Here is an 18,672-nt window from a genome sequence, read left to right on the forward strand (position 1 = left end):
TGTGTGCTTCATTTGATACAGCTGGTTGGGGAAGGGTAAGATTGGACGTGGCACTTGGTGCCACGGTCTAGCCTTGAGCTCTGTGATAAAGGGTTGGACTTGATGATCTATGAGGTCTCTTCCAACCTTGGTGATACTGTGTGATACTGTGGCAACTGTCAGACAGTTGATTTCCACATTCCCACTGAATATGATGCTGGATACTGAATAACAACAGACCAAAAAAAGGACCAAATATAACAACTACCTTCTCCTACAATACTACTTTAGACTAATACTCTTTCTGTGCTACAAATATTAAATGAACTACTTTCTTGAGACCTGGGACATCTCTCTGCTCAGACACCTATGGATTATTGCAGCAGCTTCCTGGAGCAGAAGTTGAGTTTGTCACTGAAGTTTGTTTCCCAATATGTTTACCTCAGCCTTTTCAAACACCCGCATGAAATCTGGCTCTTGACGATGCATGAGTCTTTATTTCCACCAGGAAGAGATAATTTAGTAGGTATAAATTCCTTAGTGAAACTGAGAAAGTGATGGGAGCAGCAGGGCAGAACAAAGTTGAGGCTGCGTTTTCCTAGACAGATACCAGCATCAGCGAGTGAGCCATACAGGTCAGCGTCTCAAGCACCGCGGGAAAACCTTACCCTGAGCGGGAGCACTCCACAGCATCCGTGGGGTTGCACTGCCACCTAGCGACCTGCGCAGCCATTACAGCCTCCGTCCCACACGGTTTGGCGGCTTTTTAATGCTGAAAACACTTGCCAAAGAACTACGATGGGAAGATGCTGTTACAAGGGCTGGCAGTGTGGTTTGGTTATATGAATAGATCTGAGTATCTCAGCATTTGGGTACGGGATCAGAGGTATGGCAGTTGCCCTCTACAACTACCTGAAAGGAGGGTGTAGCCAGGCGGGAGTTAGTCTCTTCTCCCAGGCACCCAGGGACAGAACAAGAGGACAGTCTCAAACTGCATCACGGCAAGTTGGGGCTGGACATTAGGAATTCTCACAGAAAGAGTGATCGCCCATTGGAATGGGCTGCCCGGGGAGGGGAGGGTGTCACCATGCCTAGAGGTATTTAAAAGGAGGCCAGATGAGGCACTTGATGCCATAGGTGAGTTAATTAGAAGGTTAGGTGATAGGCTGGACTCGATGATACTAAAGGGCTCTTCCAACCTGGTTAATTCTGTGATTCTGTGAGGCAGAGCCTGGTCCCTGAGCACTGGTAATAGATACACTTCTCGCCCTCACACGGTTGCAAAGCAGGCTGCCTGGGTTTCAGCTGCCAGAGTAAGAGATACTATGAATTGCTCTCAATTCACTAACCTGTGCTGCTTCAGTCCGTGCAGGTGATTGCATGTACGTGGCCAAGTGCGGCACAGGCCTGGCGCATGGGCCCGCACAGCCGGGCAGGCGAGGGGGCCTGCGGGCTCCTCAAGCGCGTCCTCAGCACGGAGAGGCACTTCTGTCCATTCAGGCCGTCCTCGCCAAGCCATGCAATACAAGGGAACTAACAGGGCCACGGCGGTGAAACTTCGCCCCAGAGACCAGGACGTGACAACGAACGTCAGAAAGCTTAACAGCTCACTTTCCAGGCCTCTCCACGCTTACGCCCACCTCTGAAAAGAGAGGGCTGGAAACACGCAACGGCCCTCAGAACCTTGCGTTATCCATAAGAGCGGAGCCTATCGGTGTCTAAAGGCTCAGTGACACAGGTAACACTCAGCGGGTGAGGACGAGCCCGGTGAGGCGATCCCCGCACACCCTCTCACCGCCCCGCCACGTCGGACTACGCTTCCCAAGCGCCCCGCGGCCGCGGCGCCGCGCCATTGGCGGAGCCGGGCGGAAGGGGCGGGAGGGGGCGGTGCAGCGCGGCCGCGGGCGGCGGAGGGGGCTGCGCGGGGCGCCCGGCCCAATGGCGGCGCTGAAGTACGCGGGGTTGGAGGACACGGACAGCGAGGAGGAGCTGCCGCCGGGCTGGGAGGAGCGGACCACCAAAGACGGCTGGGTGTACTACGCCAAGTAAGGCACGGGGGTGGGCATGCTAGGAGCCGTCTGGTGCCCGCCTCTTCGCCGTGGGGCAGCATCCGCGGGGCTGCCGCTGCTGCCCCTCAGCGCGGGGGCAGGGCCCGACATTTCCTGCCCCGTACCCCCGGGGCGGCGGGGCCGGAGCCGGGCGGGTGACGAGAGCGCTCCCCGTGTGGCTGTGTTTCCGCGTGTGGTGCCTCCTGACGCCTGGCAGCGCAGGGGGCGGGCTGGGTGCTGACAGCGCCAGCCCCGCCGAGCCGAGCCTGGCCCTGCGCTGGCCGCGGGCAGCGGCTGGAGGGGCGGCAGGGGAGCGAGCAGGTGGCTCTGTGCGGTGCTGGCCGCCGCTGGGCACAGCCACAACCTGCTGCCTCCAGTGGAAGTGCTGCCGGAGCAGCTGTGGTCACTCGTAGGTGCAGGAGCGAGCTGCCGCACGGCTGGTGCGGTGCGCTTCGTGCTTCTGTGAGGAGTCCTTACACGCGTGGGCAGTGGAGCCTTGCACAGCATCGTAGTCCTCTGTATTCCCACACGAAGCCAAAGTGAATAAAATGAATACAATCTCTGAGTTTGACTAGTGTGCCAGTCCAGGCCTTTGGACAAGTTCGTCTGCCCAAAGCTCAATTGCTTGGGTAGAAATCCAGACTTGCTTACATTGTAGCCTGCAAATCAGTGCTTTGTGCGGGAGTTTGATAAAGATGCTTTTGTGATTTGAGAGCTTCCTGATACTGCTTCTGGTAAATCCTTTTCTTGCTTCTTTCTCCCATTTTCCTGCCAAACACTGCCACTTTTGGACATATTTTCTGAGGCTGTTAATGGTATCCTTTAATGACTTTAGGGGTTTATTTCTTGCTGTTGCAAGCTTTCAACTGCACTTGAAATCCAAACATTAGTTTGAAGCTTTTCAGCCTCCTGTGCTCTCTGATTAGTTGGTTTGGCTTCAGAACTGCAGCAATATGGAAACCTGGTAACTTTTAACAGTAGTTTTGACCTTTCTTATAGATGGAATTGGCACTTTTTTGTTTGGTTGGTTTGGTTTTGTTTTGTTTCAGAAGACTGTGTTTAAAAATAAACACTAAACTTTATTTACCTTACGAAACTAAGTTCTGGATTGTATCAGAAAATTTACTGGGCAGTTTAAAAAATCTTAAATGTTTCTTTTCCTACAGTCACCTGGAAGAAAAAACACAGTGGGAGCATCCTAAGTCTGGGAAGAGGAAACGTGTTGCAGGAGGTTTGTGTTAAGCTTTTGGAACAAACTGAAATTAGGTTAAAAAAAGCAGTTGGAGTTTGTGCAGGAGCCAGATCCCAGATTGATCTTGCAGCTGGCGATCACCTGGGCAGCCTAAGCTTGCAAAATGTGGCTGACTTCAGTGGGGCTTCACCTGTGTGATTGTGCCTGTGTTGAGTGATCACTTTAGAGTTTTATGGCTTTCTCGTGTTGCTGCAGAAATCCAACGTACCAATCGCAGGATCAAGGGATTGTTTTACTGTGGCTTGTAAAACTGTGCTGGTGTGAAGCTAGCTGGGCTATTTTGGTGTGAAGAATTAGGTTATAGGCTGTGAAAAGCAAACAGTGGTGATGTCTACTTCAGTCATAGGCTTTCTGAGATGTACAAAACCAAGAACACAAATGTAGATGTTAATGTTAACATAGTTGCTCTCTGGCTCTGGCTGCATGCCCTTCTCTCCCTAACTTGCTGTCTGTGACTAATCCATCTGCTTCCAAACCCCCTTGGCCGATTCTCCAAACTCACCTTGAACATAAGGCAAAGTCTGGGGTAAGGTAGAGAGGTGGAAAGGTGATTGGCAGCCCCTCCTGAGGACTCTGGGAGGGCTGTTGTGTTTCTGTATTACTTTTTAACTTGTGTATTTCTGTCTGTAGCTGTATCTGTTGTAAATATCTGCTAGTATATTGTGCTGAGCTGTAAATGTAAAGCTTCATTCAATTTCCAGCTTGGCTGAGTCCAGTCTGGGTGATTTCATAAGAGTAAGTGGGTGGGTAACACCCAAAGCATCACAAAAACATGTAGTCAAATCAACCTTTGCAAAACTCTCTGATTGTGTTCTGCAATCTTGGTGTTCACTAGGTAATTTTTATAGTTAGATTATGTTCTTCCGAGAATCTTTTATCAAAGAGCATCTCTAACACAGAAGGAAGTCCTATTAGTTTTCATTTTACACCTGAATATTTATGTCAGTAGAGAAGACAGCCAGTGTTGCAGGACACTTCCAAGGGTGTATGATTTCTTAAGGACCTTGGATCAGTGTCTTAAATTAGTTCTTCCCAAAATCTGGATATGGGATACCTAGGAGGACTGTGCTGCTGGGAAACCTTGCTTCTTTTGGCATCGCTTATGTGACAGTAACTGGATTGACATTGGTAGATTCTGGGCAGGCTGAATTGCAATTAAGTGTTTTTCATCTAAGATTGGGAATACTGGAGATGGTATCTATTAAACACTTCATTAGATTCTTTCATATAACAGTTTATTTGGTAAAAATGTGTAATTTTGGTTAATTTATCTACCCTTCCAACATCACAGAATCATTTAGGTTCTATTTGAGTTATCCCATACCCATTTGGAAGTTTCTGAGTTTCCAGGTTTTGGTATGCATAGCATGTAACTTTTCCTGCATTGGTTCAGTGTTTTTGCTATTTACTTGATCAGGGTTAGACGCTGAACTGTCTGCAGTATAGGTTTGTGTGTACTAGAGAGCATGGTTGCATTTTGCCTGTTTGTGCTATAACATGAAAAAAATCAGTATAAATAGTTTTTAGATTATCTTTATACTTGACAACCAGCAACAGAACAAGGGGACACAGTCTCAAGTTGTGCATGGGGAGGTATAGGCTGGATGTTAGGAGGAAGTTCTTCACAGAGAGAGTGATTTGCCATTGGAATGGGCTGCCCGGGGAGGTGGTGGAGTCACTGTCCTTGAAGGTGTTCAAAAAGAGCCTGGATGAGGCACTTAGTGCTCATCATAGTCTAGTTGACTGGATAGGGCTGGGTGCTAGATTGGACTGGATGATGTTGGAGGTCTCTTCCAACCTGTTTGATCACTATAGATGTCCCTGATCTCCTGTATGCTGTGCTTTTATTGGAGGCCATCTGTGTGTGGTTAGGGAAGCAGTCCTTATTTCAAGTTCCAATACTGCAGTGCAGCAGATAGCTGCATTACCTACAGAGATAATGCAGAATTTCCCCACATCTATGTGAGAAATTGCTTTAACTTCAAGTGTGAGTGTACTTTAATGCATCAAAAAAGTAAATGTTGTGTGTGTTTCCTAGATCTGCCATATGGATGGGAGCAGGAGACTGATGAAAATGGACAAGTCTATTTTGTGGAGTAAGTATGTTAAAATGTAGAGTGTGGACAAGTAGAACAACTGCATTTCGTGTCAGGTAGCCTGTTTTGAGTTGTAATGCTGTGAAAATGTCAGATGGAATGACAGATAAATGAGCAAGTACAACTTCAGAATCCTTATGTAGATACTACAGGTGCGGCAAGGTCTAAGCACCCTTTCGTTCTGAGGTCTGTGTGTGCAGACTGAAGTGACTTGCATTTCCATGTCTTGAAATGTGAACTGACCCTCAGGTAGTGTTTATGTGGGCTTGTTTTGTTTATACACCTTTACACAGGTGATTTACAGTGCTTTAAACACATAAGATAAAAACAAGATAGCAATGTAAAGCACAGAAAGAACAAGGCTGAGCTAGCAGAGATCTTTAGACAGCTAAGAGCAGAAAGATCTCTGGGAATGTTTCCTTTGTAGCTTTTCAGTGTCAGTATTAAAATGGGGTAAGTTATCTTAAATGACTTGGCAGAGTGAAACATATTCCCATGCAAAATAGGAAGTGTAGTCTCTCTGTCCTGTAATTAAAGGCTGAAGGATGAAAGTTGTTGCTTAGTATCTAAATTGTCTAAGGAAAGCTAAAGCTCTGCTAGACTGTTGCAAGGGAGTAGAGCAGGCCTCTTTTGTAGAGCTCCTAGGAGAACATGGTTTTTCCTAATACAATGTGCTTTTTCCTTTCACAAAATTCTTCCTTCTGTGTCAGGGGTTCACTTGAAGTTCAGATAATGTTGTGAACTATGTGAGTACAGTTATGGATAGATGCAGTCACAAGTGGGAAAATGTCTGATATGAAAGGAACCAGGATCATTTTTACAAAACTGAAAAAAAAACACCCCAGTTTTGGAGAATTTAATGCTCTGGAATTGTTCACAGCAGTGCTTGAAATACACTTAAATTCTAGACACAGAGTACAGAAGGATCCAAATAATTGAATTATTCTGTTTTTTTTTGCAGCCACATAAACAAAAGGACTACCTATCTTGACCCAAGACTGGCCTTTACAGTTGAAGATAATCCAGTGAAACCTACTGCTAGGCAAAAATATGATGGAAACAGCACTGCAATGGAAATACTCCAGGGCCGTGACTTGAGTGGGAAAGTGGTTATAATCACGGGAGCAAATTCGGGAATAGGTAGGTTAAGATTACACATGAGGTAAAAGATGGCAATCTTTATCTTATAGGCTACTTTGCTGCTCAAATATCTGTGTGCTTTTGGTATTCAGATTTGGTTTGCATCATTTGCACCTGAAACTTCTAGTTAGAAACCTTTGCTCAGGTGTGTGTAGCGCTTTTTAAAGCACCTGTGGATGATTTGGAGCTTAGAGGAGAGCTACAGGAAAGATGAGTTCTGAAACAACTGATGTGTTTTTTTTCTGTTAAGTGGTGATGGAGGCATTTTACTTTATATAAGTATATAAATGATGTCTGTGACAGAGAAGGGAAATTTCCTTGTCCTAGCTAGCAAGATGATAAAAAGAGTGAGATTTGTTATGGCTGCAGGAGAGTTCAGAGAAAGTATTCAGATAAACTTTCTAATAGCAGCAAGTAAACTCAGGTAAAGATTTTCCAAGGAGACTGTGACATTTTTATCTCTGAAGGTATTTTCAAGTCAACTTGATGATGAACTTGTGTCAGAATGTCATACTGGATGCTTCTTTAGGGCAATAAAATATGTTTATGACTTTTTGAAATCCTTGTTGGTTGTATTTTTCTAGCAGGTTTGTAAATCTTTGCAGACACTCAGCTTGTTTAGGGATCCCTTCCATAGTGTTGTTCCTATAGTGGCTGAGTATTTCAGAGCTCCTAATTAGCTGCTTTTGTTTCATTTTATAATGAAGCTTTGGTGCTTAGGGGCTTTGCCCCTCTTCTCAGAATACAGGATTTCTTCTCCAGCTTCATTTGCTAGGCTGTTTGAAGTTTCTTACAGCAACCTGCCCAAGATATGTTTTTTTTCTGTGGATGGAATTTATAAAGGACCCACATGTATTAAAACATTGAAGTGGTTTGGTGATAGATTTGAACTTTTTTGGTAAGTGGGGTGATCTACCAAAATCCTAGATAACAGTTAGTCTTTTGTTCCCTTTTGTGGTTTGCATTTTGCTTTATGGAGGATTGTGCCAATGCTGAATAAGTCCTTATGTCCGTCGTTTGGTGTCTTTTAATGTGGGGTCGTGACTTCACTGCATTTCTGAGGACATTCTTGGAGATCTTCTCAACAATGGGTTAATAACAGGACTTATCAACCTGAATTTCCTTAGTTATTTAAGAGTGACCTGTCCCTCAGGAGTCAAATGAAGACTTTGCAGCCTTCCTGTGGTTTGCAGTTTAGGCTTTAAGAGCACACATCCTACTGGCACGGCATGGTATGCTTCTACAGGTGCCTGTTTCAGCTAGGACAGCAAGTGTTGGACTTACCCATCTCAGTGAAGAATTTGTGCTCTCTAGCCCTAATAAAGTCTATGTTCCAGATTCTTGGCACAACGTATCTTTACATTGCATCCAGCAGCAGAATTTGTTTTACATGCAGCTGTCCAGTCTCAGAATGTTTAAGAACTACCTGGACTCAAATAATTTGCCTTCAGCAGAAGCCCTGCTGTTTAGATTTGCTAAATGAGCTGAAAGCTTCTCCCATAGTTTATAATTTGGATTGATCACAAGTGAGCGAACACATTCTGCACCAAATCTTCTTTGCTTCCAACATATAGATATATGTGCCTGTACACATAGACTTCCTTGAATTCTACTAGTAAGTAAGGGCAGGGTATCACCCTGGTCAGAAGCATATCAAAAAGAGGGGGAGTTAAGTAAACCATGGACTTAAGCTTCTAAGTGTGATCTTAGCACATAAGGAGTCCAGAACTACAAAGGTGGTGTAGTAAATGTGTGATTAAGGTGGTATTTAGGCTTATATAACTCAAAACTTGGGCATACAGCATTGCATTTAGTATTGCTGTAGTCCTAGGCTGTATGGCAGATACTACTTGCTATGGAGTATGGATTAAGGAGAAAGCAGTTGTAGGATCTATGCTTTTTATGTAATCTATGTTCTCTTTTTTTCCTGGCTCTAGGGGCTTTCAAGAATGGTGTAGTCTGAGCGGGCTTGTGCTGGTCATGATTTATGGTTGACCTATATGATGAGGAAAACACCAAGTTCAAACTCCTTAGTGTAGTGTGAAGGGAACACTCCCCCTTTCGGGGTTGCTAACAGTGTTCTTGTCCAATTGAATCTCTGAGTCTTTAAGATCAGTTTGAACTCCGCTCTTAACCATACATTTGGCAACCTGGTTTGGATGTGTCATTGTCATGTCATGGATTGCAGTGTAGAGATTCCTGGGAGGTTTAATGTGTCTATACAATTCTTTGGGGCTCCATGTGGAAATAATAATTAACTGAAGCAGAGTTGCCTCAGTTTTGGAGCTGATTCTCAGGTTACTGCAGGATTACAGTTCTGTGCTCCACTTTCTGTTGTAGATGTTTCTTTAAGATGAGTAGAACAAAGATCAGACTGTAAGTTGGTAGCCTACAGTCAGTCCCAAGTTGCACCAGGGGAAGTGTAGGCTGGATGTTAGGAGGAAGTTCTTCACAGAGAGAGTGATTGGCATTGGAATGGGCTGCCCAGGGAGGTGGTGGAGTCGCCGTCCCTGGAGGTGTTCAAGAAAAGCCTGGATGAGGCACTTAGTGCCATGGTCTAGTTGACTGGCTAGGGCTGGGTGCTAGGTTGGACTGGCTGATCTTGGAGGTCTCTTCCAGCCTGCTTGATTCTATGATACGATTCTATCAAAATGCAGAGCAATCCACTTTGAATTAATTCATTGCTGGATGCTCAAGATAAAGCTTGGAAAATCCTAAGAATGAATTTATTCATCCTATATGGACTTTTAAGATAACAAAGTAAAAACAGATCAACCAAGGCAGAGTGATCATTTGAAAATCCAATACAGAGAATGCAATGCAGATTGCCAGGAATGGGTGTTTTTTTCCCTCATAGTTGAAAAATCTCCTCCTCTTCTGAAAAATAGAGATGGTTCCTTAATTACTGAGAGAGTGCTGTGGATGACTTAAGCAGTGTTCGAGTTCTAGTGGCATCGCATGTCTTTAATGTTACTGTACTGCCATTAAATTCTTTAACATGTCTGTAAAATGGGGAGGCTGTCTGCTCTGTGGTTCTTCATTTCATTACTGATTAGGAGTGTGGACTTAACTCCCTAAATTATGTACTCACTTTCTTTACTTAGTCCTTAAAATGTCTGCACAAAGTATGGGTGAAAATATGTGCAAGGGAAAAAAATTAGATTTGCAAACACTTCATTAGTTTTCCTTAGCAATTTGAAGAAGGTTAATGAATTGTTCTGTTCTTACACTAGAAAGAGATCATGGCAGACCAAGAGTTATTAGTAAAGTGTTTTCTTAATTTGCAAGTTTTTAGTTCTGACAGAATAGTCCAAATCATTTGATTTTTTTTCTCTCCTTTGTTTTTTGCAAGCTCAATCCAACTTTCAGTATCACAACAGAAGATGAGGTGGATTTTAGCCCTGGTAAAGGTGTCATAGTAAAAAGAAGGCTGACTTCCAGAACAGTTTACTCTTGTGTCAATCCCTCTGCTTTAAGATCTTCTTTTTCTATGCACACTTAACTGTGAGTAGTGTAAATTATCAACTGGTTCTCTCAAAGTCAGTAAGACTTGCTCTGCTGTGAGGAACTGAAGATAGTGTGCAGTTTTCTCTGTGTGTTGTTTTAATGTCTTAAGAGTTTCACCGTCACTTAGGGTACAGAGAAAACCCTTCCCTAGCGTTTCTTGTGTGAGTAACTTCATGCTCTCTAATTTTTCCACTAGAGGGCTGTGTTGCTCTTTGAAAATACCAAACAAAAGAGACCCGATTCTTTTTCCTCTTTTTAATAAATGCTCCTGTACTTTTGTTGTTTGTGTTCTTAATTATTGGGGCTTGAATTCCAAATTTTGAAAAGGCATGTTGGCTCTTCATCTGGCTTTTAATTTTTCTAGAGAGGTCTGGTATTTTCAGCTGTAGGTAAGCAATCTCCTCAAGTCAATTATTAACAAAAATGTAATGAAGTCATATTTGATTTTAGTGGCAGGGAGGCAGTTGTGTAGCTCATGTGTCTGTCTGTGACTTGTATAAAGCCTGGCTTTAAGATTTATGTAGCTATGTGAGCTTGAAACTACAGTGTGTTCTGTTTTCTGTAGCAGGTGCAGTTAGATCTAACCTATTGTGACTGCTAGAGTATGCATGAATGGTGAAATGTAAGTAGTGTTGCAGTATATCATGAAAGGGCAAAATGTAAGTGTTGTGTGCACTCTGGCAAAGTCCACAAAGTGGGGTTTTGTCTTAATACTTTTCTAAGATCTTTATCACAATCAAACCATTGCTCACAGTGAAATTCTGATTCTTCTGTTATGTGAAGGTGAAGACATCTTTCAGTTGCTTTTGCAAGGGATGCCCAGAGTAAACACAAATTATCATAAGAAATTGAAAACTACTTTTGGTTTTGAGCAGCTGAATTTTTTCCAAATCCTGAAGAGAATCCAGAAACCTTGTTCCTAGTGTGACTCACTCTCTTGCTTTTCTGGACTGTGCTTGCCCAGGTTAAAGCAAGTCATTTTGTAATTGTGGAAATGTTTTAGCTTATTTCTGCAAAGTAACTGTTGGGTAGTGTCTGGTTGAACAGAACTCTCTCTTTTCTGGCCCTTCTATTGCTATGCAATGAAGAGGCCTTAGCCAGGAGAAAAAGTGTGTATTAGGTACTATTAACTGATACGTAAAAGCTGGACGGTTGCTCCAGTGAGGCTTTTGCAGGTGCTTTTGGTGTGAGAAGGGATCATATTTCTTCTATTTCCTGGGCAGAACTTCAATATTGACAACTGATGCACAAGGTGCTTATAACTTATTGCAATTAAGCTTTTGCTTTATGGTTTAAAAAGTTGTTCTGGACCTTTAATTTGTGAATGATAAATAGAAGCTGTTCTGTTTCATTCCTTTCTTGTGGCATTTTTTTCCCTCCTGATGATTCTGTTGGTGTTTTGTGTTTTTAAGTGTGCAAAACTAGATCTGCATAGTAATAAAAAATGGTTGTTGTAAAACTTGTTCAAGTCAGACTCCAGCCACTCATGTTTTTAAACCTTAGAAGGCTGCTTAAGCTCCAACTGGAAAATGATTAATAGATTACAGCAAGGACATTTTCTTAAACTGTGTTCTTGCAAACCAAGGAAATGCAGAGTGATCTTCTTTTCTCTCAACTACTAAAATACAGGTAGCAGCTATATTATTTCATTCCTTCTTTTTAAATTGATTTATGCTACACCCATGGCTGATTTGCATCCCCATAGAGAAATGAGGCCAATACTTGAGGATTTGAGAGAGTGATTTGCCACTGGAATGGGCTGCTCAGGCAGGTGATGGAGTTGCTGCCCCTGGAGGTGTTTTGATTCTTCAAGTAAAGGTGTTCTTTTTCTTCACACTTTTCCTATTTCTCCATTGCCAACAGATCTATGGCACAAAGGTGAAAGGTAGCCAGCATCTATTAGAGCCCTTAAGTGATCTTCACAAGAAATGTAGGTAAGCTTTAAAAGTTTCATTTTGCTCCTCAAAAAAACCTGGATGAGGTGCTTAGAGCCATGGTCTAGCTGATTGGACAGGGCTGGGTGATAGGCTGGATTGGATGATCTTGGAGGTCTCTTCCAACATGGTTGATCATTCTGTGATTCTGTGATCAGGTTTGTGAAATCAGGGGAAGAGATTTAGAATTGCAACTCTGGTTTTCTTTCAGCCTGTCTTCATAGGAGAGATGCTCCAGCTCTCTGATCATCTTTTTGGCCCTCTTCTGGACTTGCTCCAGCAGGTTCACATCCTGTGTTGAGGATTCCAGAGCTGGATGCAGTACCTGAGGTGAGGTCTTACATGAGCAGAATGGCAGAATCACCTCTCTTGACCTGCTGGCTGTGCTTCTTTGGACACAGACCAGGATGCCATTTGCCTTCTGAATTGCAAGTGCACACTGTTGTCTCATGTCCAGCTTCTTATCCACCAGTACCTTCAAGTCCTTTTTTGCACCTAATTTGGAATTCTTTCTCATATGGGACATTATTTGAACACTGTACATCTGTGAGCAATGTAGAATGGCTATGTCTCTTAAATCATTCTGGTCCCAAAATACTAAAAACTGTTGTGTTTTGCTTCCCAATAAGAGAAACAGATCAGTAAAGTTTCAGTGATCTGGAATGTAGGATTAACTATGGTAATTCCAGAATAGATAGCATCTAAGATCTGGTACAGCCAGGATGGAAATAGAACTTGAAACTATTGGGAAAACTGGGAATCTTTCTTTTCAGTAGGCATGCAGGGTTTACATCAGGTCAGAAAGATCCCAAGATATTTACTTCTTTATTAGTAGGATTTTCCAAGCTTTATCTTGAGTATCCAGCAATGCATTAATTCAAAATGGATTGTTCTGCATTTTGATAGAATCAAGCAGGTTGGAAGAGACCTCCAAGATCAGCCAGTCCAACCTAGCACCCAGCCCTAGCCAGTCAACTAGACCATGGCACTAAGTGCCTCATCCAGGCTTTGCTTCAATACCTCCAGGGATGGTGACTCCACCACCTCCCTGGGCAGCCCATTCCAATGCCAATCACTCTCTCTGTGAAGAACTTCCTCCTAACATCCAGCCTAGACCTCCTCTGGTGCAACTTGAGACTGTCCCCATGTTCTGTTGCTGGTTGCCTGGGAGAAGAGACCAACCCCACCTGGCTACAGCCTCCCTTTAGGTAGTTGTAGACAGCAATGAGAGCACCCCTGAGCCTCCTGTCCTCCAGGCTACTTCTCCTAAACAGACCTGCAATACATTTGCTCTTCTGCTGAAGCAAAGAGCATCCAGCCTGCAGGAGTCATCATCTAAGGAACCATTAAAACCCTTTTCTTTTTTCAAAATGTAAATATTGACTTTCATCTGAAAGTAATAGCTAAATGAGTAATGACTAAGCTACTAACCATATGAGGAGCAAAATGAAACTTTTAAAGCTTACCTATGTTTCTTGTGAAGATCACTTAAGGGCTCTAATAGATACTGGCTACCTTTCACCTCTGTGCCATAGATCTGTTGGCAATGGAGAAATAGGAAAAGTGTGAAGAAAAAGGACACCTTTACTTGAAGAATCAAAACCTGACCTCTGTACCTGCAGAGAAGAATTTTGTGGATATGGGGAACCATTCTAGTAGGAGAAGTTACCAAGATTTTTTGTGGGCAACATTATTGTGGTCTTTTTTTCACTGAGGCTGTCTTTATCAGCCTGCACAAAGAGGGCAACATTTGCTGAATCCTAATTAGGCCAGTGAATAGTCTCATTTAAGTCAAACATGAATCACATGGGAGGGATAAAACAGACCCTTTCAGCTACCATCGAGGACCCTCATTTTAATAGTAGTAGCCTGACTGTCTTAAATATGTTCATTGTCTTTCACTGTGTTGTGTGGAGTTTGGTGATCTGAGCCCACAGATGTCTGTGTGAATATGCCAACAAGGAATTGGTCAGCCTTGTTCTTGAGCTAGGTTGCTAATTTTTCCCTGAAAAACAAGCACATTTTTCTTTGACAGCACAAAGTTTGTTGTCATTTTTCTCTTGTCTGTTTCCAGATGAAATAGTACTTAAGGGTTATACAACTGACAGGACTTCTAGAAGGGATAGTTTTCTATTTCAGATGCACTTGATGATTTTTTACGTGGGTTTGGAATTTTTCCTATGCAGTAACACCTGAATTTTGTCAGCCTAGGGGGAGGAAAAAAATCAGCCTGGTTTTTATTGGATAGTTTGTTGTGAAAAAGTAATCTTTAGGAGAAAATACATCTGTCTGGTTTGGGCCTGGATCATTTTGCTCAAGTCCATTCATAAGTTAACTTTTCTCAAAGGTTTCTTAGCTTTTTTGGTATGTTTTATTCTGATGAATAAACAAAGTGTTTGCTTTCCAATAACTGTCTGTTATTTGTATCCCTTTTTTTGTATGAGAGGAGGAAAAAGGGATGTGACATGGGGAAGCAAGCTTGCGACAGTGCTTCTTGTATGATCTCTTCCTGCTCTTATTTCCCTAATTTAATGAAGAGTTGACCAGTTTTGACTCAGACAGTATTGCTAAATGCAGAGATTCCTCTGGTAAAATAAGCTGAAACTTTGTCTGTTCCTACTAAAAAGAGTTTCTGTGAAAGCTCAGATTCTGTGGCAGCTCAATGGTGCGGAAAGAAGGCAAGTACTAGGGTTTTGCTAAGGAGATGCATCTTATACTCTCACTAACCCAGCATAACTTGTGCTGAATGAGCTATTACAACCTCTGTGTGGTTGTTTTCATGCTGGAAGTGGTTCACATGTGGAGAACTGAAGTGGGTATTATTTGTGGAGGTTTGGGTTCAAAGCTTATTGAGAGGCAGACAGAAAGATCAGCAGTATATAACCTTGGATTATTTTTCTTGGCAAAGTCCTGGCTGTCCCTGAGAATGTTTTTTTGGGATAGTTTTGTGTTTATTGGGCTTTTAAAAACATGGAAGAGTTGTTCCTTAATGCAGATTCTAATTTTTGGGTGATTCTAGGCTGCCTGTACCATGTCTCACTGTGACCAGCAGCACAGTAAATAAACACAAAAGCAGAACTGGCCTGAGTGCAGGCAGTGTGGGTGTGCTTTGCCCTGGCAGAATAAAATAACCTCTCTGTGACAAGTTACTCATTAAAAAAATTGTTTTATAGATCTAGCTTTTACATCAGAGTCTTCTGCCAGCACAGTTGCATTGTTTAGAGGTTGTCTTCCTGCCATCCTTTGCCAGCGAATCAGTGGCAAATGGAGTTTGGTTTTAAGCCCTTTTCAAATGTGGTTGGCTGAGGAGGTTGAAGGGGAAGAAAAAAATAAGCCTCCTTCAGCCTAATACAGTTTAGTGTTGTATATGCAACTATGTATTGTAGGATTTGTTGTTTCTCTGGCTTCAACAGACTTTCTCATTCTCTTGAGGAAAAATTGCCTAATGAGGAATTAATGGGAAAAAGTCATGCTGAAAAAATTAACCACTGAATTTCCATAATTCCCATGATCTCCATGCTGTGGACCAAACTTGGCGTGGCTTATTTTAAACCATATCAGTGGCCCTACCTTAAAGTTGCTGTCTCTGTAGAAGCTTTGTTGTTTGCTTCTTCCTTAAATGCATATTAAGAGCCAAACTTCACAGTTTGTTTGTTTTTTTTTCTTCAGGCATTTTCTTTCTGGAAGTCTAAAACTTTGTAGCAGTGTTTTTGGGGCATAGGAGTACAGTCCTTTTCTAGGAAAGCCTGAATCTTTCAAGATGTATATTTTAGCCAGAGTACATTATCTGTTTATGGAGGGGAATGTGCCTGCAGGATGGTATCATAGAATCAACCAGGCTGGAAGAGACCTCCAAAATCTGCCAGTCCAACCTATCCCCCAGCCCTATCCAGTCAACTAGACCATGGCACTAAGTGCCTCATCCAGTCTTTTCTTGAACATCTCCAGGGACAATGAATCCACCACCTCCCTGGGCAGCCCATTCCAATGCCAATCACTCTCTCTGTGAAGAACTTCCTCCTAACATCCAGCCTATACTTCCCCCAGCACAACTTGAAACTGTGTCCCCTTGTTCTGTTTCTGGATGTCTAGGAGAAGAGACCAACCCCCACCTGGCTACAACCTCCCTTCAGGTAGTTGTAGACAGCAGTGAGGTCACTCCTGAGCCTCCTCTTCTCCAGACTAAACAACCCCAGCTCTTTCAGCCTCTTCTCATAGAGTTTGTGTTCCAGGCCCCTCACCGGCTTTGTTGCCCTTCTCTGGACACCTTCCAGCACCTCAACATCTCTCTTGAATTGAGAAGCCCAGAACTGGATACAGTACTCAAGGTGTGGCCTGAGCAGTGTTGAGTACAGGGCAAGAATAACTAACTCATCCCGTTGTGGGATGTTGTTAGATGTCAGGGATTAGTACTGATGCATTTTGAACAATTTGCTAAAAGCTGCTATTTTCAAACTTTAATGTTAACAGCAGAGTGTTGGTTTGATTTTGCAGTGCTATGTTCTGAAGATTTGTGGTAGGACACAGTCATTAAATTTTCCATGTGTGCCATCACTCTATTTTAACTCTGGGATAATATTGTGGAATCCTAATCCTGCTCTGCTTACTTGTTAGCGTTGTAAATATTAAAAGGTCCTCTTGGACTTCTGTAATCTTATTTTTCTTATTGAGCAAGCTGAAAACGGTGTCAGCTGTTCATACTGCTTTTTCATGTCCATTTTGATGAATCTATTACTTCTGTAATAAGTAGTACACATGGTTGGTTAGCCAAGTTATTGAACTTCATCAACCTTGGCTGAAATTCACAATGCATGTGAAACTTGTCGTAACACGTAAGAAATTATATCTGGGCTAAGAGATTCAGTAGTGATTACTGCTCCTAATGAAATCTTTTCACAAAGGATGAGGTTGAGCTGTATGCCTGTGTACTTTTTGGTTCTCCTCTTGAAGGGGAATAACACTCTTGTAGAACAGGAGTCTTTGTGTGTGGTACTTTTTTGTCTGTTACCTGAAAGTGAAAAAGCCTTTTCAGTGGGCTGCAAGGTAATTTGTTGACTTTTCTGTCTTTTGAAATATTTAACTTAAAGGGTTTTTTTCCTCATTATTTTATACAGAGATGAGAAGCCCTTTTGCATGATTCAATCTATCTCACTGCAGCACAGAACTACTTCTTTGCATCGTTCTCTGTCTTCATGTTTTGAAAACTAATTGTGCTGCAAGAATGGTTTGAATAATTTCAGCTGTGCGTTTGTATTTCTTTGTAATGCTTCCCAGATGGTGGGGACAGATAGAGGTTGATAAATGTATACAAATGTTATCTCTGAAGATGCTGTCATTAGAAATCTAGTGACTTTTCTAGGTACTGTCAACAATATTTACAACCTACAGATGTGCACTAAAGGGCTTGATGTTTTTGACTTAGCAGAAAACTTCTTGGTGACTGTGCCTATGCTAAGCAGTAGCACCACCAGAAGAAAGGATTTTAGTATTTTGTGTCCTTTGCAGACTTCTCAGGCTTGGTTGTGTTAAGGATTTATAAGGTTTTGAAACTTAAGTCTGAAACAGCAAATCCCTGCCATGGAAGTGAAAAGAGGCTGCTAAGCACTTGGGAAGGTAAGGATTGAATTCCTGACTTGGTTAACAAAGAGTCTGACTTCAGAATTAGTAAGGTCAGAATTTTGCCTGAATTATAGAATTGGAATAATACTCTGAGAAAAAAAGTATTCTTATTTTCATTCTAAAGTCTGTGATGTGCAAACCTTTCTGAAATGTGGTAAGATGGGGAAACAAATACATTAAATGCCCTTAATTCTCAAGGGAAGAAACCATCAACAAGAAGAGCAGTTTTGTCTTCTGTGATACATATCCTTTTAAAATTAATGACATTTGCAGTTCTTTGCTCTGTTATTGACCATGCAATAGGTCTTATGCCTTCCTGGTTTAATTTTTTCTTCTGTAAGTGAAAGGTGAGGGTTGTATCAGTTCTCCTTTTTCCATTTCTTCTGTAGGCTCTTAATTTTAGTATGAGAGATCCTTGGAGCCTTCTGTACAGAGATATTGCCACTTCCTGTAACACAGAATCAGAATCACAGAATTAACCAGGTTGGAAAAGACCTCTAAGATCATCAAGTCCAACCTGTCACCTGACTTTTCTAATTAACTAAACTATGGCACTAAGTGCCTCATCCAGTCTCCTTTTAAACACTTCTAGGGATGGTGACTCCTCCACCTCTCCAGGCAGCCCATTCCAATGGGCAATCACTCTTTCTGTGTAGAACTTCGTCCTAATGTCCAGCCTAAACCTGTCCTGGTGCAGTTTGAGACTGTGTCCTCTTGTTTTGTCTCTGGATGCCTGGGAGAGGTGACCAGACCTGACTACAACCTCCTTTCAGGTACTTGTAAAGAACAACGTGGTCTCCCCTGAACCTCCTCCAGGCTGAACAACCCCAGCTTCCTCAGCCTCTTCTCACAGGGCTGTGCTCCAGCCCCTTCACCAGCCTTGGTGCCCTTCTCTGGACATGTTTGAGTACCTCAACATCTTTCTTAAATTGAGGGGCCCAGAAGTGGACATAGTACTCAAGGTGTGGCCTAACCATCTACACTCAAGGTACAGGGGCAGTACATCTAGCAGGGTTTCATGTCTTGCTGTGCTTGTACATGATAACTTTTAGTACTTTGTTGCTTCGGAAAGTTCCATACAACTGACAGTCCTCAAA

The 18,672-nt window shown here is 42.7% G+C and overlaps 1 protein-coding gene across 5 annotated transcripts in view; it reads left to right on the forward strand.

Annotated features, from left to right (window-relative positions):
- Nucleotides 1-1,876: 1,876 nt before the first annotated feature.
- Nucleotides 1,877-18,672, forward strand: part of WWOX (WW domain containing oxidoreductase) — a 539,956-nt gene continuing 523,160 nt past the window's right edge. For all 5 annotated transcript variants that reach the window (XM_064159955.1, XM_064159956.1, XM_064159957.1 and 2 more), the window contains exons 1-4: nucleotides 1,877-2,024; nucleotides 3,194-3,258; nucleotides 5,318-5,375; nucleotides 6,337-6,515. In XM_064159955.1, coding sequence (XP_064016025.1) covers nucleotides 1,918-2,024; nucleotides 3,194-3,258; nucleotides 5,318-5,375; nucleotides 6,337-6,515 — 409 coding nt within the window. In that variant the 5' untranslated portion in view covers nucleotides 1,877-1,917. The remainder of the gene's footprint in view (nucleotides 2,025-3,193; nucleotides 3,259-5,317; nucleotides 5,376-6,336; nucleotides 6,516-18,672) is intronic.

Source organism: Pogoniulus pusillus, chromosome 20, assembly GCF_015220805.1.
Source record: "Pogoniulus pusillus isolate bPogPus1 chromosome 20, bPogPus1.pri, whole genome shotgun sequence".
Taxonomy (NCBI): domain Eukaryota; kingdom Metazoa; phylum Chordata; class Aves; order Piciformes; family Lybiidae; genus Pogoniulus; species Pogoniulus pusillus.